The following is a 24,802-nucleotide window of genomic DNA, read 5'->3' as shown; positions in this document are numbered from 1 at the left end:
GCATACAGAGCCACTTTCTTTATACAGTTGTACCTCGGTACTCATTGTTAATTTGTTCCAGAACTCATGATGAGTGACAAACAATGAAGCATTTTAGTAACTCATACAAGTTCTAGCAAGTGTGACAAGTCTAGAGCAAGGTCTGAATGTTGAAACGTTTTTTTTTCACATCAAAATGCAAAAGTACAGGGTTTGACGAATTCTGAAGCCAACAAGTACTGAGGTATGGCTGTATATTTTATTTCTTATGGTCACGGAGAATTTAGGCCTGGGTGTTTTGTTATTTTTCTCTTAGGAGACATAGTTGTTCTGGATTGATATTGCAGAAAACCAGAAACCTGTTGGAGAATGAAAGAAAACTGTTTTGCCTCTACGCAAAATCTTGAGGTAGAAAAACTCTTCTTGGTGCACCAGTCTGCTCCAAGGCACTTTATCCAGTCCCAGTCTTACCCTGAAGTAGGGGTGTTAATATATCCCCGACTAGGTATCATCCGAGAAAGGATGTAAGCAACTCAGGGCACACTGGTGTCCCCAGGACTCTCTGGGCTCTGGTGCTGCCAGCTAGGCGCCTTTAGGTAAATAATTTAATGTCTCTGAATGCCAGTTACATTCTCTGTAAAACCGGGGTGACACTATACATATCCTAAATATGTTGGGGATAAGGCATAACCCTTCATGTAAACTGAGAAGCAGAACACCAAACACACAGCAGGAACCAGATGATCGGTAGCTATTTGACGTTATAAGCATATGTCAGTGGGCAGGGGATCTATTTCTATGTCTGAGGGAGTCATTTCTGTTTTTATTCCTCCCTTTCTTCCTTGGTGAGTAATAAAGATGTGCTGGGTGATTTTTAAAGATAAAAAAAAAATGTTAAGTGCTACTCCTCTGTAGTGAATAACCTGAATACAGACAATTGCAGAACAAAGGCCGATTTAATTCGAGGTTTAAAAAAGTATTACGGTACATCAAACAAAATGGTAAAGTACCTTTTCAAAGGTTCAAAAAAAACTCACTTCGTCCAACTAGCAAAGATGGTTTTTAAATGTGTGAAAATAACGCTTGAGAGAACATTTACATGTAAAGCAGACAAAATTATTACTGTGTCTTGTGCGAAAAGTAAATCACCTAACTAGATTTGGTGTGACTTTACAATGTACTTAATTGTGCCATAGGGAAAAAAATACATTCATTTAACAAACACTTGTTGAACGCCAATACGTGCCAATCACAAACAAAACAATTCACAACCACCAGCTCCGCTTCCTTTTCTCAGGTTCCGGCAGCCTCTCCCCAGACGGAATAGCACTACCTCGGTTAATACCTTAGGCCAACATTTTTACAGAGCGCGTCAGTGTGCAAAAGGACAGTGCATGCCAGCCCCGCCCCCCTTATTCAGTCCTCCTTCGACCACGTCACAGCAAATCGAAAATGCCAAGACGTTATTACCGCGTCCCACGAGAAAAATGAAGGTACTTGGCGCGACCACTTGTTCCGCCCACGTAAAAAATGGCGCTCGACGCGTCATTCATCCTTGCTGCCCGGTTCCTTCCCGCCGGAGGCGGGGTTTAGAGAAGACTACAGATACGAGTTTCGAAAATGTTTTGTGATTTTTCCGCTTTTTCTCTCCTCCCCTTACTTTCACAGTATTTGCCGAAGGTGAAAAAGGAAAGAATAGATAAAATCTCACAGGAAAAACTCAAAGCCGAACCCAGTAAAGCGTCCTCCGGAATGACTCCGGCGTAGGGTCGGGCTTGGGGGCGGGGCCGGAGGCGGGGCGGGGGCGGGCTGCGGTTGCGGTCCCCGCGCCTGCGGCAGCGGCGGCTCCGGCGCTGGCGAGTGGGTGAGTAAGAAGCCGGCGGACTGGCGGCCGCTTTTTGAGGTCGGGGTCTCCAGACCGCACAGGGGCGGCGGCGGGGGCTCTCCCCCGGGTTCGCCTTGTCCTCTCTTTTCTCCTGTAGTCATAACCGAAACCAGGTGTCGGGCTTTCCTGTCTGGCGACTAGTGGAGTTGCGTGCATACGGGTCCAGTTCTTCTCGAAGCGGCGGCGTAAAGATCGGGGGATCGGGATCGAGCCCTTTTGCCGCTTTCCGAACCGCATTTCCCAAGCCGGCTGTTTCCCAGGGACCCGGCGTGAGACCCGGAGGGACCCTTTGGACGTGCGGTTGTGCGCACAGACTCCATGGGAAGGAGCCTTGGGCACTTAGAGGCCTGGCGGGGGAAGGCTAGGGGACGAGCGGTGCGCAGCTGCTGCGGACCAAGTTGGAGGCAGAGAGGAGATAACGTGGTTTGAGAGGGCGATGTGGATATAACACGCCCACAGAACTGAAAATATGGGCAGCAGTTCTAGACTGGGTTCTGCTCCATTCTGTGGGACATGACCTAATTGTGTCATAGTTCCGTGGTTACACATACTGAAAGGAAGTGACCACTGTGACTTGGGCATTGCTTGACTGATGGTATCAGTATCAGTTTCAGAAAGAAGTGCACTGATTATAGGTCTGCTCTGTCCAGCCGCACGGGGTCTGAATGGCTATGGTGAACTTTTCCAGGCTTCTGTACTTAGGAGACAGAGAAGGAGATGAGGCACTTGCCAAAGAGAGATGGCGGTATCAAAAACAATGAAGATTGTTAGGCTCTAGCCGAGTAATAGTCTGGTTTTGGCCAGTGGACAAGTTCCAATTCTAATAGTTACCATTCCTGACCTGTGATGCACAGCAAAGGGACACAATACTTTTGGCGTTGCTTTTGACTTGTACAAAAGGAACTGGAAAGTACTATTAGATATGATTTTTCTCAGACTTAGGAAAAGTTAACATAATGGGAACATCACAGAAGCAAAAATGTTCTATAACAGAGTTTAGTCATATGGAGTCCAAATACTCGAAATATCATGTTATTTGACGTAGATAACTGTTGCCAGCACCTCAGCCAAACCCTGCTACTCTTAAAGGAAGAAAATCAGTTGAATTTGCCTTATGATGACTGTGCTCTTTATACATATGAAAAAATGAGAAAAATTATAGACCGTATTGCAGACTGTGTAGTAAGCTGGCACTAACCTGTTCTAGAAAACAATTATATAGGGGCTAAAGATGTTTTTTTTCCATAATACTCTAAAGTGGATAAAACAGTCTATTTGACTCTGTTATCACTCCAAAAGTTTCCTTTCAGAGAATGAGTAGAAAACCCGTAACTCTATCTTTCAAGCCTGCCCTTAGGCTCATTATCTGAAACATTTCAAGCTGTGAGAGAGATGGCCTGATAGTGATATCTTGAACATGAGTCTTGCCTAATGAAAATTTAGAAAGTGTCACAGACTTTCTGATGTTTCAAGCAGTTCACTGTGGATAGAGTTTGTCTGACAGGTCCCTGTTTCCTAAAGTGGGCTGATTTAGGACCACTTTAGGCTGGGAGACAATACACAAGAAAGGATGACTACAAGAAGTGTGAGTCTTACTATGGTTGAATACTGATCTACAGCTGCAGTGCATCAACCCACTTTCTAAATATGAGTCAGAGAGGGGGTGGCTGATTTTTAGTAAAGGTTTAAGAAAAAGCAAAGCTTCAGATCTGCTGCTCTGCCAGTTTTAGTTAATGATAGATAATATAATCTGCGTACTTTGGACTATTTTCAGAAAGTATATTGGGTACATTTCATCAGTGCTATACTTTGTCTACGGGATCACCCAATTTGGACCCTGGCTTCCCCTCAAAAGACTCTTAAGGCTAATGTTTGATAACACTCTGGGGAAGCCAGCACTGTATATAAATAGATACTATATTTTAAAAAAAAGACTTCTGGTTTTGAACAGATTTTTTTTTCAGTCACATTTGTATATATGGATTTTCTTCACAAATATGATGATTTTAAAAAGTATTAGATCATTTTTACAATTCCTAATTATACTCGTCTGTGCCATTTCCCTTCTCAGGTTATTTCTTTTGGCAGGATTTAAAGCTAAGCAATCAACATGATCCTTGTCCTTTGTTTTCTTTCTAATGATACTAGCAGTGAGACTGAATGTAATTAGTAGTCTATCATAGTTTGATTTCACTATCAGTTAAAAAGTTTTCCTATAACCCAACCAGATTTTGCCTCAGGGTCAATTCAATTTTAGGAAGTGTTTTTATTTTCAATGCAATGATGATATGCTTGAGTTGCTACCTTGCCTTTATGATTATCCACCATCAAAAAAAGAGCAAAAGAAAAATATGTTACTATGCTGTTTTATGCCTGTGTGTTTACTTAATTTCCATGGCCTCCAGTTTGCTGTTGGTAATGATGACAGTAGCATCATTACAGTTTTAATTCAAATTACATTCTTGTATTCTGTCATTATAACTGACTGCCTAAAGTGTGTCCAAAACAGTGAATACTTTAAACAAGCTATAAAGCTTATATCCACTTACAATGTAATATAACATATTAAAAAATAAACATGCCCTAAATGAATTTCTAAAATAAAAGGTATACACATAAGAACTGTCTTTGTGTTGAACCATTTCTGCATCTACTTAAAGAGTTTGCCAAACTATATATACTTATTTTTGATATCATGATAAAAGTGTGCTTCTAATAAAAAATAGAAGTTGCTTTTTATCAGTGTTTGAACTCTCTTGACAAGATGTAGAAAAAAATCCCGTAAGTAAAATGGTTACTTTGACATGAATTTAGTTATAGGTCAAATGTTTTCTCCCGAAGCAATTATGTAGGCAAAGATAGGTATATCACATTTCAGCTAATTGCTGTCTTTTACAATTTTGATGAATGGATTTTACAATTTAGACTTGCTTAAGAAATTGCCTTTTAAAAAAAATTTTGTCTTTGAATACAAATACTCAATTTTAATGTTAAACAAAAATGATTCATTTTACACTGTCATCAAATTGAATATACACCCTCAGAGTGAGATATTTGAGTAGGTTAAGATATACAAGAGACCTGGGTTCTAGCCTCACTCTGTGACCTTGGGGAGTTCATTCTTCTTTCTGTGTGTGTTTTCTCAGTAGATTGAAAGGCTTGAACAGGGCCCTGGCTGGTGTAGCACAGTGGATTGAGCTCAGGCCTGCAAACCAGAGTATCAAGGTTCCATTCCCAGTCAGGGCACATGCCTGGGTTGTAGGCCAGTTCCCAGCAAGGGAAGCATGAGAGACAACCATACATTGATATTTCTCTCCCTCTCTCCTTCCCTTCCCCTCCCCTCTAAAGACAAATAAATAAAATCTTTTTTTAAAAAAAGCTTGAACAGGGCCCATCTACTTGTAGTGTTCTCTACATATTCTACGTAACTGAAGCTTTTTTATTTCAGCTATTTAGAACTCTCTTTGTAGTGATAAAATGCCCTACAGCTGTCTTGAATAGCATATTAAATGCTTTATTTTTGTGTTTCGGTGTCATTTTAAATACCTGTAATGACCTTTAGTACCCTGATACCTAGAGAATTCATTGAGAATAACAGGATGTTTGATCATTTTTTCTTACCAGTCCACACTGCTGAGTTTTGGCAATTTTTTCCCTTTTAGTAGCTTTTACGGTATTCCTGCTGACAGTTGTTTTGCTAGTTTTGTAGAACTGCCATAACAAAATACACAAAAATATATTCTCTCAAAGTCTAGAAAATAGGAGTCTGAAATAAGGTGTCAACAGGGACCTGCTCCTCTGAAGGCAGGAGGGAAGAATCCTTCCTTGCCTCCACTTGGCTGCTTCTGGCCATCAGCAGTCCTGGCACTCTTTGCTTTGTATCTGCATCACTTTCATTTCTGTCTCCAACTTTACAACGCCCTATACCCTCCAAGTCTGTATCTTCAAATCTTTCTCTTTTTATAAGGACACCAGACATTGGATTAGGACTCTCCCTAATCCATATGATCCCATTTTAACTTGATTATGCCTATTTTCAAATAAGGCCACATTTGCAGATACTGGAGATTAGGACTTGAACAGATTTTGGTGGAGATAGACAGTTCAACCCCCAATAAGCATCAGTGTCTCTAACTGAGCCCTTCCCTTCCTCATTTAGTTGATATGCTTTAGGAACCAAATATTCCATTATATTAGAATTGCTTGTAGACTGGATATTTGGGAACAGTGAGGATCTATTTGATAAGCTTTAGTTTATAATTATTTCCTCTGAATGTTAATAGGCTCTTTTTAGTTCATTGTATTTTGGATTTCTAAGTATATTTCTCAATATACTTAGACACTTAGTGACAAGTTACTGTGCATCATAAAATTTTATCAGCAAACACTCACTGTGTACCCCCAATGCTAGTTGAATGTTTCTATCCTGGCTGGAGACATGGTTCCAAATCTTTTTTGACTGAAGAGGAGAAAACCACAGGTGCCAAAATTATTTTGGTTTTTGATGGATGGGTTTAAAATTGTTGAACCTAATTATTGATTTCATATGTCCTTGTTTAGATATCCCTGGAGCATTCGGATAATGTGACAGTTGGGACATAGTGATGTCGGCTCTCTGTCCTCCACCATCTCCAGCTGTTGCCAAGACAGAGATTGCTTTAAGTGGTGAATCACCTTTATTAGCAGCTACCTTTGCGTACTGGGACAATATTCTTGGTCCTAGAGTAAGACACATTTGGGCTCCGAAGACAGAACAGGTACTTCTCAGCGATGGAGAAATAACTTTTCTTGCCAACCACACCCTAAATGGAGAAATCCTTCGAAATGCAGAGAGTGGGGCTATAGATGTCAAGTTTTTTGTCTTGTCTGAAAAGGGAGTAATTATTGTTTCATTAATCTTTGATGGAAACTGGAATGGGGATAGGAGCACATATGGACTATCAATTATACTTCCACAGACAGAACTTAGCTTCTACCTCCCACTTCACAGAGTGTGTGTTGATAGATTAACACACATTATCCGGAAAGGAAGAATATGGATGCATAAGGTGAGTGGTTTTGAGCTTATTAATCAGGTTAACTTAGCCATTGAAAGTTTGTCTTCTGACATATGTATATCTAATTTGTTAGGGATAATACACAGTTAATTTCAGTCAGTAGCTCTTGTTTGCATCTACCCTATTAGACACAGAAAGATCTAGTTTGATGTCTGTAATATAGTGATCCTAGAAGGAAGGAGATGATAGCTCCACAATACAAATAAAACACTAAAGGTTAGAGTAAATAGGGAATGTAAGTTTTAAAGTCCATATTTGTCTTGGGATCCTTTGACTATAAAAGCTTTTGGGGGGGGCAGCATTGCTCAACTGTTTCACTCACTGCTGTGTGTGGGTGAAAGTGTTTGAAAAGAGTTGTTTTATAAGCAGTCAGCCATGAAGCTTTTGATCCCTTTAATTGTGCCAAGTTCCCACATTGGCAAAACGAGGAGATTGGACCAAATGGTTTTTAGGAAGTACTCCTTTCATATCATTTTCATATCATAAGTACTTCTATTGATTTCATTCCTATTGCAGAAGAAATTGTTGTTATTCCCTAAATCCTATAGTTTAAAATATATCAATACTAATATTTCCATGTACTTTTGGCAGAACTGAAGAACAAATTCATTTCTCCTTTCTGCTTTGCAGTTTGATACTAATATAGAAATCCATTAAACAGTTGTTAATTTTATGAGGCTTTTATTAGATAATAAAGAAAAATAGTATCTTTTAAAGTAGTTTCTTACCATTTTTGCAGGCTAGCCTCCTTAATTTTCACATGCATATGAAAATCATTTAAAATCAGGAAGCTCCATATTCTCTAGGTTCAACATGATCTTAGTGAATTTGAAAAATGGAAATCCATTATTGTGAAACTATACATATAGTTCATTGACTATTTTCTGCTAAATTAAGTTTTTAACTGCAAAAAAGGGGGGTGGTGGTTTTATTTTATATTGTCTAGGAGAGCATGGATTTGTTTGGTTAATTTTCTCACCCCCTTTTTCCTACCCTGAAGTGGAAAGTATTTTTCCCATGAACTAAATTACACATGAACATGGCTGCTATTTAACTTTATTGTAAAAAATAAATAAACATCAAATATTATTTATTTAAATTATTTTAATGAATTTTCTCTTGCTCAGGAAAGGCAAGAGAATGTTGAGAAGATAGTGTTAGAAGGCACAGAGAGAATGGAAGATCAGGTAAGGTGGCTATTGCATACTGTCAGGCACTACTAGCATACAGCATGTGTCTGTGCGAGGTTCAGGGCCACTTGTGTAGGGCCTTGGAGCCGTATTGCTTTGACGGAGCCCGAAAGTCAGCAGAGCCTTTGTGGAGAATTATGGAATAAACTGGATAAAAACTTGAGTATCTTATCTTAGACCTGAATAGTTAAATGTAAAATCTAATGGTAATTGCACCTACTGATTAATATTTTGCTACCTTTTTTCTGTATGCACAGAGTAAGTTTTGAGTAATGTTTATAGTCAGAATTAAAATTTGTATGTGAGATTTTCTTTAAAGCAGTTTCTTAAACATTTGCACAAAAGCAGTTGTAACAGGAGGAAAGTGAGGACTCCAAAGGGATCTATAGTTGTAGGCACAACTCTAGGCATAGTATATCTTTGAAATTTTATCTTTAAAATGCATGCAATTTACATTTTATTCTATGATATATCTGTTTGTTTTCATTATAATTTGCCAGTGATACTCCTCACCTTGGTACTGATCAAGACTACTAGTAATATCAAGTTCCTAGGAAACCGTGCTGTGTTTATCTCATGACTTTGAATACCCTTAGGGAGCAGGCACCAGAGTTTGAAAAGCACAATTGCAAAGATTGGGCTTCCATTGTGGAAATGAAGTACAAACCATTTCAGCATAAGACAGAGAAGTTCTTCTGAAGGGGATGCTCCAATGGAGGAAGGGTTATTTGCTTTTACTCCTATTGCCCTCCCCCACCCCCATCCCTGCCACCTTCTTTGTTCCTGTTGAAACTGCAGTATAAACGTCAAGGCTAGATTGCCTTTTCTCTGGTTCTCTTCACCATGCCTGAGACAGAATGCTACTTTAAACAAAAACTTTTCTAAAAGTTTGTGAAATACAGGGGTATTAACAAAGGAATATACAAACCCTGTAAAATGACCTCCTTTGTAATATTTTTTTATGTCTCTACTTTTGTAAGTAACTTTCCAGGACAAAGAAAGTAATTTTGGGGAAAGGTCTGAGACTTATAAGAAAATATTTTCCTTTACCCAGGGAAGCCCAACCTTTGCTTGTTGCTCATTAAGCAAGGTCTCAAAGAATGGGTTGACTTTTGCCAATCTCTGCTTATGAACTAATAAGAGTTATTGCAAGATAAGGAAATTTAGGACCCAACAAAATTCTGCTTTTACTGGGGTGTTTTTCAAACCAGAAGCTTGTCCTCACAAAGTTACCACTGTTCATGAATTCTGTCTTTCTTTTAAGGGCTCTGGAAGATGTCCTACCCCTTCTATGTCATGAGGAAAGTATGCTTGGGACAAGCTAGGTTCTTAGAGGGGAAACATGCTCCTCAGAAGTACAAGTTAGAGGAACAAGTATAAAGGACACAGGGACAATAACTAAGGGGGGTGGAAATGGGAGGGAGGTGGGGAACATGGGGGAGGGGCGGGCTGGAATGGGAGAAACAGAAAACTGCTTGAAAAATAACTAAATAAAAATTAAAAAAAGAAGTACAAGTTAGAGAAGTTTGAGGAAAAAAGGAAACTTAAGGAATTTTTTTACAGCCTTTCTATGTTCAGCCTTGTAGGATTTTTTTGTTAAGTTTCAATAAGAATATTCATTTGTTTTTGATGATAAATATCAGATATGTGTATGAACTACTGTATATTGCCTAAACCTAAGGGAAGATATTTTCTCACAATTATCCTTTCTGAAAAGGAGTTGCCTGATGATTGAGTCCTTGCAAATCTCACATGATGCGCTTTCAGTGACTTCATTTTGGACAGTGAATACTATTTGGGGATGACAGAACTTCAGTCAGTGCTCACTCTGGATGCTTAGAGGTGGCAGCTGATAAAATTGCTGTATAAGGAAGCAGATGCAATAGCTTCAATCACCATTCTTGTTGATTCTCAGTGTTATCGATTGTAATTGTAAACAAGCATTTAAAAATTATTTTAAAGCCTTGGCTGGTGTGGCTTGGTTGGAGCATCATCCTGTTCCAAAGTGGTATGGGTTCAATTCCCAGTCGAGGCACTTACCTGGGTTGCAGGTTCTGTCCTCAGTAGGCTGTGTGTGGGAGGCAGCCAGTCGATGTCTCTCTCTCCCATCAGAGTTTCTCTTTTTCATCGGTGTTTCTTTCTCTATTTCTCTTTTACTCTCTTTCCCTCTCCCTCTCTCCCTTTCGCCCCTCCTCTAAAATTAATGAACATCCTGAGGGGAGAATTTATTAAAAAAATAGAAGTATTCTTTTAAAAGAACTCTAAGGGAAACTTTTGTTTTATTAATTATTAAAATATACGTAAGTGGTGATTTTGGTTTGCATTTGAGTAAATTAAAGCTCATTATGAACGTGGAGGTTCAATATTGATTCACACTTTACTACTGTGTTAACTGTTGAGGATTTCAGAGTCTTATCCTTCGCTTTCCTCATTTTTAAATATAAAACACATTGATGACCTTTAATTAATAAGATATATCTTATAAGACATTTAAGACATTTCAAAAAGAGATCCTTTCTAAATTTGGCATGATAATTTAATTATTGCATTGAACAGTAAATGATAAACCAATGCTTCTGACTAAAGAAAATTATTTCCAGAAGAAGAAAAATAAGTTTTCAACAGCATGTAAATCCTTTAGAAATATTTTGGAGTAGTAGACTTGTTTGGAGCTGTATTTGAACAAATGATCAATATTCCTGTCAAAGGTCATTATTCTTTGCTTTCATTATTTAACTTTTTATGGTCCAACTTAATGTTTTTTTCTTCAGCTCACTTTCCTTTTTTTTGTGCAGGGTCAGAGTATTATTCCAATGCTTACTGGAGAAGTAATTCCTGTAATGGAGCTGCTTTCATCTATGAAATCACACAGTGTTCCTGAAGAAATAGATGTAAGTTTTTATTTAATTAAATAGGGACAGTGGTATGCTTTATCAATTTTTTGAGTTAAATTACTCTTATGTATATTACTAGTATTCTCATTTTAGTAGTATGCATTTTTTGTCATATATACTATTTGTATGAAGTATTAGGCACTTTAACAAAAACACAACTATAGAGGCTTTTTGGTCAGTGATAATTATGATCACATTAAGATTTACTTGGCCTCTTTTATATTTCTTAAAATTGGGAGAATTTCTGACCTTATAGAAGTAATCAGTGTTTTAATTCAGTACTTTTGGTAACAAAACAGTATACAAATGGAAGTTTATTCATATTCACTAACATAGTTTTCCCTCACCATTTGTTGAGAACATTTTCAGTCACACACTATGCAAGCATGGAGAAGTCTTTGGGAAACTGCTCTTGTTGCTTTCTGCCTTTTTTGTCATTAAGATTTGCCTCCGGATTCTGACAGCTCAGAAGAGGAAGTTGTTCTCGTAAAAATTGTTGCTTAACCTGCCTGACGAGCCTTTGCATTTGTTTTTCTAAAAGCTTATGCAGAGATTGTTTTATGGGGATTCTTGATGCTTAGAAATGAGGGCAAAGTGTTACACTGAACCTAGATTTCAGGAAACTTGTGTATTAAAATGGTTTTTCAATATTATGTTATGCCAGCATAATTTTTTTGGTACATTTTAGATTGCTGATACAGTTCTCAATGATGATGATATCGGTGATAGTTGTCATGAAGGCTTTCTTCTCAAGTAAGAATTTTTTTTCTTTTCATAAAAGCTGAAAGAAGCAGATACAAATCTTATGCTCACCTGTGACAGGATATGAAAAGAAGTCAATGGCTACTGCACATGATTCTAGGGAAAACATTGCACAGTTGAACCATTGCTTAGCTTTGTGTTATTTTTTCATTTATTACATATTGTGATGTATTTGAGGTTACTCTTTTTTTTTTTTAATATTTAAAGAAGCTGAGCTTCCACAGCACCCAGATAAGAGATCTTGGTCTCTTGTTTGGTTCTGGTTTCTTGTTTTACTTCTCATTAAAGCTGAAACTAAGAATTCTTTCAAAATAAGTTGCATTGTGAATACATTGAGTTATTTGGGACTAGAAAAGAAAATTATTTCTATTTGTCCTGATCCACTCCATCATACAGTAGACTTTAGTACTTAAAGGTGTGGGTCCTAAAACCAGATTTGCTGGGTTACTGCTGTGTAACCCCAGACAAGCTACCTGATCTTTGTGTGCCTCCATTTCCTCATCTGTAAAATGGGAATAAAAAATAGTATTTCCTTTATGGGATTGTTCTAAGTGTTGAATGAAGTAAATCAAATTTAAAATAGTGCCTGGCACATAACAGTAGCTAATAGCTAACATTTGCTATTTGTATTTCTTCTAAGAAAAATAATAATAGCCAGTATTTGTTGAGTGCCTACATGTTAAGTCCCCAATCTAAGTGCTGTCTCTACATTTAGAGTTTCATACTCTGCTTTAGTGTTTCTTTACAATTGCAGGTTACAATGAAATTTTATTTTTTAAAACGAGTGAAAGAATAAGGCTTGTGCTATTTTGCCCCACAGTCACTTCCCTTTGGGTGTATGAGGGAACTGGAGAGGCAAGGCTGTGGCTACCCTGGAAGCCTTAAATGGCTTCAGTCAGAAGCTCATTAGTCCTGATTCTGTTCAGCATCAGCCACTCTTAGCATTATTTTTTAATCCTCTTCGGCTTTGCGTAAATCACCTAATCTCTCTCAACACTGCTGTTTCTTCCTGTATAAAATGGTGATATTTTTACTAAATGGATGGTTTTAAGGTTCAAATGAGAGAATATCTGTGAAAGGCATGTAAAATAAAGGTGATATTATACTTTTGTAGCTTTGATGCTCTTCATGTAAAGTTATTCTAAATTATCTGAAGCTCACTTGCCATTTTTTTTTAAGTTTGTAAAATTGTTTTAATTTTTTTTCTTCAATTCACAGTGCCATTAGCTCACACCTGCAAACCTGTGGCTGTTCTGTCGTAGTAGGTAGCAGTGCAGAGAAAGTAAATAAGGTAATTTATTTTGTAACCCAGCAAATAATCTGATTTTTGAATACTGCTAACACGTCATGGATTGTAATTTAAAAGTCAGGTCTCGGTCACAATGAACTAATAGTGTAAGGAGGCAATATAATCTGACCAAATTACTATGACACCCTAAGCAAAAAGAAGTTCAGAATAAACTGAATAGAAAGTCAGTTATCTGTTACATTTTGATAATTAATAAATACTGGTCTCAGTATTTTATAAATGTTTTTGAGACTATTTTAAAATTAGATATATTTTTAAATCATCTTTTATTTATTGATGTTACCTTTAATAAATACGAAGGTGGCTATGTACTTTTCATCCAAATTCCAATGAAATTTTATCTGATCACTGTGATTTCATTTTCTTGTTTTTTCCCCCTAAATCTGTCCCTGTTTGGGACCTATTTACAGTAAGTGGTCAGTGGAGGTTATATTTTATTCAGTGATGTTTGTGACCACTTCCTTCATGCTACATGAGTTAGTAAAGAATTAATGAGCAGTTAAACTTTTGAAGCAATAGGCAACAAACTTAAGGGATTTTGCTCTTTTCTTCACTGATCATTAATTAGAACGATAAGTATACATATCTAGCAATTTAAGTAAACCTCTATTTTTTTAAGTTTTACATAAAGAGATATATTAGGAATGATTATTTGCTTGACAAGTATTTTCCCTTTTTTCTGTAATAAGCTACCCTGTATATTTACATGAGCCTTAATTTACCAAAATTATATTTCTAATACAACCATTTGTGTATAAGTTTACTTCTATTATTATGCTGCATCTAGTGATTAATGATGTTATTTCTGTTAATCCAAGAAAGCAGCTTTCTGTCTGCATCCCCCAAAGTCTTCCAGTTTCACAGAGAGACTTCTTCGTTACTTCTTGAGGAAGAGATACTCTGTGGTAGGGACTGTGTGTTTTTAAAACATTTTTCTCATCCCACATTGTCTTCTGGCTTAATAGCTTCCCTTTTGAAACCAGAAAAGACATCATCGGCGTTCAGGCTGCCTGTCACTACGAAACCCAATAAGCAAGGACAGGGATTGAATCTTTATAGACACTTTATTTAGATGGCTGGCGATCTGAGAAGATGGCGGGTTCATACCCTAACAGACCATCTTGTCCTCTCTTTCTAGGCCAGATTTTTTATAACAGGGAGTAAACAAGGTGTGGTGAAGGGTTTTGAAATTCAGGAAGGATTGGGTAGAAGAAACTGCAACATTCCAGTCCTAGTCAGTTAGCTGTTCCCAGGGGAGGGTGGTCATCTGTCCCTCCCTGAAATACAAAGGCCCGGATGCCTTCACTTGTCCCCAGGCGGTAATCTTAGCGGTACCTCAGGAGGTCGGCTCTTTTCCCAGAAGCCAAGATGGGTCTTATCTATCTGTAGTTTCTTAAACAAAACCTTTAACATATACATTACTTGCTACGTTTATAATTTTTTACCGTAAACTAAAATTTTCCAACTCTTGAGTCCCGTATCACTTGGTCCTTATTAATTTGAGAAAAAGGTTGCCACTGGTCTAGATTGTAAACCACTGCTTTAATATAAAACCTCTAAATATAGTCTGAATTCCAACACAGTTACATGGTGTAGAAGGGGAGAGTTAATGTTCCCTCTCTTTCTAGGTTTTTGGCTGAGACCCCCTTGTAATTAGGCAGATTAATTAACAGGAGAAAAACAAGTTTAATAACATGTATACCTGCTGTGTATGTGGGGGTTATGCACGAAAACTGAGTGCCCCCCAAAACAGCACAAGCTTTTACCTAAAACATAATCTTCAGCTAATGACCAAAGGAGATTTTGATAGGGAATTACAGGGTAAGGGAACAATTAGGCAGGCCTTGCGTCTCAATTGATAAGCTTTCTAGAGATAATGTTGTTCTTCTCTTGATGGAGATTTCCTTTATAAATGTAAATGTGTCTTACAAACCCTTGCAGGGTTTCCCCCAGGTCTGCTGTTTCTTAAAAATAATCAGCCTAAAATAATCATATGTCAAAAAGGCATATTTGGGGTGACAAATTCTGCTCCCTTTCAATGGCTTTTTTGTTTCCTTAATAAATCCATAGATCAAATTCTATTAGAACCACAGTTTTCTAAGCCCCAAACAGTGGCTCACTTATTTTAAATAGAATATGATGGAATTAATTCATGTTCTCTTCAAAGATTTGGACAATTCTTGATATGAATATGGGATTTCACATATAGAACTATTAAATGCCATAATTCTGTCTAATTTTACTGCATTTAATTTTCTTGTCCCGAATTGTTTGTTTGAGAAGCACTTGCTGCTAGATGAAGCTACAAGTCAGGAACTCTACCAGGTCATTACTTCCTGCTGAAATAAGGACCCCTTGGTCAAGTAACTTTAGATCACTCAACTGCAGAGTCACAACATGTATTCGAATGTTAAAAGTTTTGAGATACACTACACTGTAAACTTACCAACATTTTGCAAACTTATTTAACCATAGAATTTCTCTCTTACCCACAACTGTTAAAGCCTATGGACTATTCTGGGTGACTAAGGAATACTTATTTCTCAGGATGTATTTTATTGGCAAAAATAATTAAAATTTCTATTACAATTTCTTTCATAAAACAAACCAATAATATTTTTACATTATATTTTAATGCTAAAATCTTTTCTTTTACAGATAGTAAAAACATTATGCCTTTTTCTGACTCCAGCAGAGAGAAAATGCTCCAGATTATGTGATGCAGAATCATCATTTAAATATGAGTCAGGGCTCTTTGTCCAGGGCCTGCTAAAGGTATAGTGTACATTTGTCACAGGTGAAACCAATTTTTGAGACTTTTTGTAAGTGTATTTTGAACATTAGTATTAAATTTTTCTCATGCTTATGTGCCAAGGGGCCGACTTACTTTACACAGATCTGAGCACAGAGTGATATGCCTTACGGATTTTTAGTTAGTATCTGTGAAATATCACAGAAATATCTTTCTTTGTGTTTCTCTTTGGTTTCCTGTAGCTGTCTATCTGGCCTTGTTATTTCCTTTTAATATGTGCTTGAATTTGTTTGCATACCTGAAATAGGAACATTTCTATTTTACTCAACAGATTTGCATTTTTGTGTTACCATTATATGTTTATGTGCCATACACATTTATTGAAAAATTAAGCCGCTTTCTAACTAGAAAAAGTATGTGAGATTTAATCAATCCTGTGTGTATGTATTAGAAAAGTTATTTTACATTTTTGTTTTGTTTGCTTAAGTTTACTTTTGAAGGAACAAAACATAAATGTAAATTGCCATTACTTTTAATAAGTATGGGGAAGATAATTATTCACTTTATTGCATCTATTATTATTTTGATTATAATCAAACACACGAAGATGTAGATTTCCTGCTGCTTATGTGTTCCTGTCATAGTGAATGCTTTCTTGAGGATGTAAATATAACAAAATGAAAGAAAAATATTGAAAAGTGTTGCAAATAAAAATTTTATTCAGCTTTTGCACTTTTTTTCCTTTTTAATTTTTTAAGAGATTTTATTTATTTATTTTTAGACAGAGAAGAGGGAGGGAACAAGAGAAAGAGAGACACATCAATGTGTGGTTGCCTCTCATGCGCCCCCAACTGGAGTTCTGGCCTGCAACCCAGGCATATGCCCTGAACTCTTTAAGGGGAATCGAACTGGCAACCCTTTGGTTCACAGGCCCATGCTCAATACACTAAGCTGCTACACTAGCCAGGGCAGCTTTTGCATTTTCAATAATGTGCATTCTGTGAGCTCAAAATATTAATATTTATATACCAAAATTCTTTAAGGGAAATCATTTCTTTTTTAAAAATACTTTATTCATTTTTAGAGGAGGAAGGAGGGAGAAAGGGAAAGAAACATTGATGTACAAGAGGAATATTGATCAGTTGTCTCTCACATGCCCCCCACTGGGGATGTGGCCCACAACGCAGGCATGTGCTGTGCCTGGGAATTGAACCAGCAACTGCTCAGTCTGCAGGATGGTGCTTAATCCACTGAGGCAAACCAGCCAGGGCCAGAAATCATTTCTAATTTGAATTATACAAATCTGAAAATTAGAACTTCTTCCTAGCAAAGGCATAAGGTACTTAGTACTTTTATTTCCTCAGCAACCTCTCATTTAATTATATGACTTTATCCTTGAAAGGCCTTATACTAGATGCATAGAGGAAAATTTAAAACTATGATTCAATGATAATATGTTAAGAATTTTCCATGCAATTTTAAATTCTATAGCCTTTCAGAAATGCTTTGATATTGTATATCAAGAGCCTTACAGATGTTTAAAGATTTAAATTGCTATTTCTACCTCTGGAAATTCATCCTAAGGAAGCAATTATATATGCAGAATATTAACTTAGAAAGATGATCATCACAGCATTGTAAGAGTGAAAACAGCCTTTGTCTTCTGTTCTCTTCAGTCATATCACAGTGCTTTATACACAATGTACCCTTGTTCCACGGCAACCCCACTGACTACACCTAGAGAGAAGTGCAGTTTTTACTTATTATAAAAGTACATGTGTTGAAATTTGAAAGAGCACATGAATAGTCAGGAGGAAGAAAATGTTACTTGTAATCTCACAATCCATTAAATAACCACTATTAATACTTGGCATGTATCTTTTTGTTCTTTTTTTCTTCTGTATGTTTTTTTTCCACATCTCTCCCCATTGAAAAATATATTTTATTATATTCTAAACAAAGAATATAGAACAAAGCATGTTCTAAACTGCTTTGTTCATAATATATTGTGAATATCTTTCAAAATTAACACATAAGCTTGAGTAGTTTAATTTTAATCGCTTTTTGGATGCTTAGGTTGTTTCTGCCATCAAAATTTTCCACACAATCATGATTAATAACCAAGTGTAAATTCCTAGAGATGGATTTGGTAAATCAAAGGCAGTTTTTTTTTAATTTAAAAAATAATTCTTGCCCTGGTCGGCATGATTCAGTTGGTTGTAGGGTCCTCCCATAACCAAAAGGTTGTGGCTTCAAAACTTAATCAGGGCACATACGTAAGTCAGGTCCTCAGTCCAGGTGCATGTGGGAGGCAACCAGTTGATATTTCTCTCCCACATCAATGTTTCTCTCCTGTCCTTTATAAAAGCAATGAAAAAATGTCCTCAGATGAGGATAAAAAAGAAGTCTTTATATCTTTTGGCATATAAGACGGTTTTTCTTTCAATATCACAGGATTCCACTGGAAGCTTTGTGCTACCTTTTCGGCAAGTTATGTATGCCCCCTATCCCAGCACACACATAGATGTGGATGTGAACACCGTCAAGCAGATGCCACCCTGTCATGAACACATTTATAATCAGCGTAGATACATGAGGTCAGAGCTGACAGCCTTCTGGAGAGCCACTTCAGAAGAAGACATGGCTCAGGATTCTTTCATCTACACAGACGAAAACTTCACTCCTGATTTGTAAGTAATGCCCTGCCTTTTGATATTGTCATTAAGCAATATTATGAAATTGTATCTTTTATGAGTACGAACAAAACAAATGGGTCTGTGTTTAAAAAGAAAGAAACATTCTAGGAGAATTATGTTTGAAGAAATAATTTGGTTAGTCAAGTGTTTTTTTTCTTGAATGTCTGTTTTCTTACTATAATTGTGTTTCCCATAAGATAGATTAGTTCTTAAAAATAAATATTTAAATATTTATTTACCAAATATATATTGAGCTCCTAGACACAGTACTAGGTACTAAGGTCAGTAGTGGGCAGATAGCCCAGCTCTGACATTGCTTGTAGCCTAATGTATATGAGTCACTGAAAGTCGTATTCAGGCCCTGGCCTGGTAGCTCAGTTGATTAGAGTATCGTCATGATACACCAGGATTTCAGGTTTGATCTCTGGTCAGGGAACATAAAAGAATGAGCCAAATGAATGCATAAATAAGTGAGACAACAGATCGATGTTTTTCTCTCTCACACTGAATAAATAAAAGATTTTTTTAAAGTGTATTGAGTAAACCAAAGAGTAATTTTGAGTCTTTTCCTTCTTGATATATGACTATAAAATACAACAAAACTGTTAAAAATATTAATACAGCATTCTTTTACTTTGCATTTTATACCGTGGTATTCATTCCTTACCATAAAGTCTGATCAGTAAATTTAAAAAATAAAAGTAATGATGATAAAATATTCAATGTGGACCCAATTAGGGAAAAAAAATGATAAATCTGAATTATAAAACTTTAAGAAAACAGTTACAGGATGTTCCGAAATCAGGAAAACATTTGTAGTATGCTGTGATGACTCTCCCTAAATAATTTAAAGTGCCTGGCACATAGAATGTGCTCAATGAATGTTAACTAGAATAATACAGGTTTGAGTATACAAGTGAGCAGGACAATTGGAGTAAGCAGCTTGTGTTTCTGACAAAAGTTGTGAGCCGAGGCAACAGACATGGGGAGCCCCAAGTAGCCACACAGAGGGTGTTGACTGAAAACATAGAAAAGGAATGAACGCCATGTCCAAGGCATCCCTAGCCTCATATTCAGTGCAGAAGGTGACTTCATTAGAACCCTTCTTTCCCCGCCTCGCCAGTGTTCGTGTTGATTCCTTAGAAAGCTTTAGGGAAATTGGTTTAGAATGTGAATTGGTCGAATAGAATTCCAGGTCACAAAGTTTTCATATACAGTATTGTTAATGTTGGTACATATGTAGAAATTCTCAGAATTAATCTGTTCCTTCAAATATTTTCTTCTTTCCTAAAGTATTTAGTGTTTGTTTTCTTTTTTTTAGGTGCTTCAGAGCTATTTTGGGGGAATTTGTTGAACTTTAAAATGGGTTTACAATCCTCTAGTTTTTTTGGGGGGGAATATATGTGTATACTTTAACATTTCTTACTCATTTTAACCAGTTATGTTGGCTTCACTGATTTGACAAACTATGATCAGCCAGCTATTCTCGTTTTGCTAATCATAACAAAATAATATTACAATAAAATGTTTTGCTAGCTCTAAGTAAATTTTTTATCATAAAACTGTCCAAATATATTTTTAGACACTAGATTGTATATTGTTAAATTTTACATTTTTTAGAGATATTTTACTTTTTAGTTATTTTAAACAATATTTATTTTTAAGATACTTTTTAATTAAAAAATAATTTCAGTCACTGCCAATAACAAATGAAAAATCAGTTGGAAATATTTTTAAACACTTTGCTTCATCTGATTACTGTGCCCAAGGTACTGTGTGAAACAGGTATGCTCAGAACAGTGGACTTAAATGAATAGTCTTATTCTCTCTCCAAAGCCAGAGGAGGCTGCTGTCAGTGTCCATATTGATTGGACACCTAGTAATCATGAAATGCTGGTTTCCACGTCCTCCCCGCTGCCTTTGGGTTTCCTTCTGTTGTTTGGTAAACCCTTCTCATAGAACTAAGAAATTTAGGTACTTTCCTACTTACCTCTGCATGCAGCTCTTTCCTGCCACTCCTCTCAGCCACTACTTCCAGTTAAAAATTGCTTATCTTAGTAAATGTTACATTACCCCTTTGACTTGAGTATAACCTAGCATCTCAGGAAATTCTTTAGGGAAGTAGAAGGCAAAGAGAGGAGAGGAAGGAGAGAAAAGCTCAAAGGGACCTGGGAAAAGAGCGTTCTTTTTTATAAGCACCTACTATATCCTAGGTGGTATGTTAGATCCACATTCTCTCAGGTGTGCATTACATCTTAACTTCTTTCTCTCGTTGTCACGGTAGGTAATACTTTCCTAGAATGCTAGCTGGTTCATGTTACTTGCCAAGATGATGTGCTTGTTGATGCAGAACCCAGGGGTTGCCATATCCAGATAGCCATCTAGCTGTGTTCCTTATTCCCACTCAAGTGATTCTTAGCATTTGTCCTTTTATCTCTTTTCATCTTAAAATGTTCTCTAGAAGTTATTGTACAAAAGTTTATCCTTTTATTTTGTTCTGGCTTTTGGTGTTAGTAGTGTATGTCTATTTTTATCGCTGTTTTATTTTCGAGATGTCAGGAATTGGCTCTCAACATTTTTTTGTAAGCTGAGGGTACTAAAATAAGTTGATAGATATTATATATCAATCTTGGGACTGCTTGTGTCTTTAAGAGGAAAATGATGACGTAGTGGTCTGATAAACTACAGTAATAAACAAAGGTCTTGAGTTGAAATAAATATATATTTTATATCTTCAAATACATACATCTGATTTTTATTTAAAATGATTATATAATATTCCATTTCAAAAAATTAATTTATTGATTAGAGTATAGGATTATGGAAACGAATGGAAAGTAGCATTGTGCAGCCATTTCAACATTTGGACTATTTTCTTCACAGGAATATTTTTCAAGATGTCTTACACAGAGACACGCTAGTAAAAGCCTTCCTGGATCAGGTAAATGTTAAACCTGAGATTTTTGGAGTGAATGATATGATTGATGTGTTTGTTTGTTTTTTAAATATATCCTACAATGGCTGTACTCTATGTATATAACATCATAGAACCAAGTCATTATGTTTTTGTAGTGTCTCTGGTCTTAAAGTGTCTAAATGGTTTTTCTTTTGAGTTGTTAATGAGTAATCATCTAAATATTAACAATTAAAGATGTATCATTCCCCAGTTCAAATAATAAATGTTTTAATTCTGAGCACTGACCTGTAACTTACAGTGTTTTCTTTTGGGGAGAATGAAGGGAGAGTGTGAATAAATGTTTTTTATTGCCTTAATTGAGTCAAAAATGACTTTAAATCTTATACCTCTGTGATAGCATCTTAATTGCCTCCTTTTGGAAAAAAACTGCTTAATTTGAAGAAAATTATAGATTATATGGGACTTATTTCTTAATATAATAGAGCTTTGTCATAGTATTCTGAGACTGAGGTCCAGAAACATTGTCATAGATGTGGCTCTGAATAATGAGTTCCTTAGGTTAACTCGAATTTTTTTTGAAGGGGGGCTTCTTAATAATATTTATAGTGAATAAGGACATTAAAATACGTGAACACAGCCTGTGGTTTATGTTTTGGTGGACAAGGGATTCTAGCCTGGATTTGAGCTCTGTCCAGCTCAGCAACTTTTAGGTGTCCAAAGTTTTTCACAAACAGGAATTTGCCCCTTTCAAAGATCTTGTATGTACAATATGATGAGTGAATAAAGTATTGATACAGTGGTTAGCACATAGTCAACATCCAGGGCTGTGTGGTCTGTTATATTTCAAAGTTCAAGGATAATAGGTAGTCACGTAATTCCGTGCTTCTCAATCTGAAATAAAACCCTTCTACCGCTAAGCCTGCACCCTCTCCCACGTCCCCTCCTCCCTCCCAGAGCAAGAGCACTAGAGGGGTGAGGATGTCTCACAATCATTGTCTACGCATGGCTCAGCTTCTGGGAACTTCATTTGAAGATGTGGGCAAAAAAACTTGAGTAACTTGTAATTGTGATTTTTAATTAAACAGATATGCATATATTCTTAGGAAGAATGCAAAATGCTAACTTTTAAATATAAAGTAGAACTGTCCGTCTCTTTCCAGGCTTAGTTACTTATGTCATACTCCAGCCTATTAGGAGACACCAGTAGAAATGATTGAGGGGAACTCCTCTAATGTGTGTTACCTGCCAGGTGCTGTTAATGCTGTGATTAAAACATGTGCTGTAAGTAGAATGAGAGCAAAATATTTTTTAAAATATTTTGTTTTCCTGTAGGTCTTCCATTTGAAACCTGGTTTATCTCTCAGGAGTACTTTCCTTGCACAGTTCCTACTTGTCCTTCACAGAAAAGCCTTGACGCTAGTAAAATATATAGAAGATGATACGTAAGTAAAACTGTATGGAAGACAAACCTTTGTACATTATTTTGTTTTGTTTTCTTCCGTTTGGACATTTTCTATATTACATGTACCTATTTTTTATTTGTAGGCAGAAGGGGAAAAAGCCGTTTAAATCTCTTCGGAACCTGAAGATAGACCTTGATTTAACAGCAGAGGGCGATCTTAACATAATAATGGCTCTAGCTGAGAAAATTAAACCAGGCCTACACTCCTTTATCTTTGGAAGACCTTTCTATACTAGTGTACAAGAACGAGATGTTCTAATGACTTTTTAAATGTGTAACTTACTAAATATATTTCATCACAGTCATGATAGCTGCTAAAGGAGCTCAGTGGGATGATACACATTGATTCCTGGGATCGTACCCCAGAGTTCTACCCAGCAGTGGCAGTTACACTTAGTTACACTACAGTTGTCACAAGAAGTCTGCAAGGGCTGTCAGGTGCATTGTCAACAACGAATGGATCTTTTCCTTCTTGTGCTCACTCGGGATACAGGCTTATGTTTACAATTATAATAAATACTGCTATCTTTAGAAAGATGTAATAATAGGATAGACTCTTGACCACAACTACTGTTTTGTGAAACTTAGGCTTCATGGTTTACATGTATCAAAGTGAAATTTTTGTTAGCTTCCACAGACATAATACTAGTTGACTTTCCATTTTTGGTGTTTCTCAGAATATGAAATAACTGTATTTGGTTGCAGTCAGCTGGAAACTAGAGCATCTAACTCATTTCAGTTCCATATACAGGAAGTTAACTTGAACCTAGGGTAAGTGTTAGAAAATACCGTTCTAGCAGACGTTTAGTTAAAATTAGTAATTAGAGCGTACTCTATAGACTTAGTCATTCCAAGTCTGTCTGTATAGAAATGTCATTGTGTTTAGTCCTGATTGTGATGAACCTCAGTTGGGATGGCTTTTGTTTGTTAAGCTCTGTCAAAAAAATAGATAGGAAATTGGATTTGTGTTAGTAGTTCTTGACAACTATATAACTTAATTTTCATTATTTTTGAGACAAGTGGAAAAGTGTACCTCTTGTGTCTTTTGTTCCCTTGGAAAAATATAATTACTTGGAAGAAGTTTGGATTTCAGTAGTCAGTCATTGTCATCTTATTTTCTTCTCGTAGAGTCTTACCTTCACTTGGCAATCATTGCAACTCTAAGATTATTAAATAGAGAGTATACTAATTATCACTTTTCAGGAATAGAGAATAACATCTTTTTTATATTTCTGCACATATTTTTATAGTTGTTGCTGCGTGTCTTTGCCTACAACATAGGAGGAATAGCAGGAGAAACTTTACTGACATGTTGTTTACTAGGTGTTACTTTGGCAGAACTGCCAAAGTTTTCTTAATATGCTTGGACCATTTTGCTGGCTATAAAATAACTGATTAACATAATTGTGTGCTAGAACAGTGTTGACATAGTAGTAGTATATGTGAACATAACGTTTTTTTTTTAATCTAAGACTGGAAGTAACACAAAAGGGAAAAATATTTATAAGGGATAAAAGTGATAGAGCTCCTCTGCCCTGACCCAAAGTTACCCAAGAATATGTCTGTTCTCAAAGGTCCTAATAGCCTTTCACATCTCTAACAAGAAAGATGTAGACCTCTTCATTTTCACCTACACGGAACTAGGTGACTGACACTCTATAGCTCAGGCATGAAAAGATACACACATACCACCTCTTTGTACCCTGTACTCAGTGTGTGTTCGTGTGTGTGTTTTTAATGATAGATTATTTAAGTATGGACATATTTTTTTGCTGGTTTATTGTATTGTTATACAGAATGCAATTTGTACAGTGAAGTAAGTTATTAAAGCATGTGTAAATACTGCTACATGTATTTTCTCCTATAAGGAGAATTTTGAATAAAATATCTTTGAAATTT

At 36.4% G+C, this 24,802-nt stretch overlaps 1 protein-coding gene and 1 long non-coding RNA gene across 4 annotated transcripts in view; one reads left to right on the top strand and one right to left on the bottom strand.

Annotated features, from left to right (window-relative positions):
• The window catches only part of LOC119047615 (uncharacterized), a 5,098-nt gene extending 3,341 nt beyond the window's left edge, over positions 1–1,757 (bottom strand). Inside the window, exon 1 of the long non-coding RNA XR_005082176.2 lies at positions 1,691–1,757. This is a non-coding gene — a long non-coding RNA (uncharacterized LOC119047615). The remainder of the gene's footprint in view (positions 1–1,690) is intronic.
• On the top strand, positions 1,577–24,802 carry C9orf72 (C9orf72-SMCR8 complex subunit). 3 transcript variants are annotated; one of them, XM_053656350.1, is made up of 11 exons: positions 1,577–1,659; positions 6,425–6,912; positions 8,049–8,108; positions 10,907–11,002; positions 11,694–11,758; positions 12,986–13,058; positions 15,735–15,851; positions 18,283–18,518; positions 21,408–21,465; positions 22,774–22,883; positions 22,987–24,802. In XM_053656350.1, exons 2-11 carry the CDS (start codon positions 6,469–6,471, stop codon positions 23,171–23,173), a joined length of 1,446 nt encoding a protein of 481 aa, XP_053512325.1. In that variant the 5' UTR covers positions 1,577–1,659; positions 6,425–6,468; the 3' UTR covers positions 23,174–24,802. The 3 variants fall into 3 exon arrangements, with proteins under 3 accessions (XP_053512325.1, XP_053512323.1, XP_053512324.1); XM_053656348.1 differs by lacking the exon at positions 1,577–1,659 and adding an exon at positions 1,753–1,843; XM_053656349.1 differs by lacking the exon at positions 1,577–1,659 and adding an exon at positions 1,841–1,882.

This window comes from Artibeus jamaicensis, unplaced genomic scaffold (genome assembly GCF_021234435.1).
Source record: "Artibeus jamaicensis isolate MK-2021 breed Jamaican fruit bat unplaced genomic scaffold, CSHL_Jam_final scaffold_1964, whole genome shotgun sequence".
NCBI classification, from domain to species: Eukaryota; Metazoa; Chordata; class Mammalia; order Chiroptera; family Phyllostomidae; genus Artibeus; species Artibeus jamaicensis.
This window is presented reverse-complemented; position numbering and strand designations above follow the sequence as displayed.

What these genes read in the sequence shown, in the direction of transcription:
- C9orf72 (XM_053656350.1), top strand. Translation starts at nt 6,469, where the DNA reads ATGTCGGCTCTCTGTCCTCCACCATCTCCAGCTGTTGCCAAGACAGAG. An exon ending in GAAGAATATGGATGCATAAG is followed by an intron (nt 6,913 to 8,048) that starts GTGAGTGGTTTT and finishes TCTCTTGCTCAG; the next exon opens with GAAAGGCAAGAGAATGTTGA. An exon ending in CATGAAGGCTTTCTTCTCAA is followed by an intron (nt 11,759 to 12,985) that starts GTAAGAATTTTT and finishes TTCAATTCACAG; the next exon opens with TGCCATTAGCTCACACCTGC.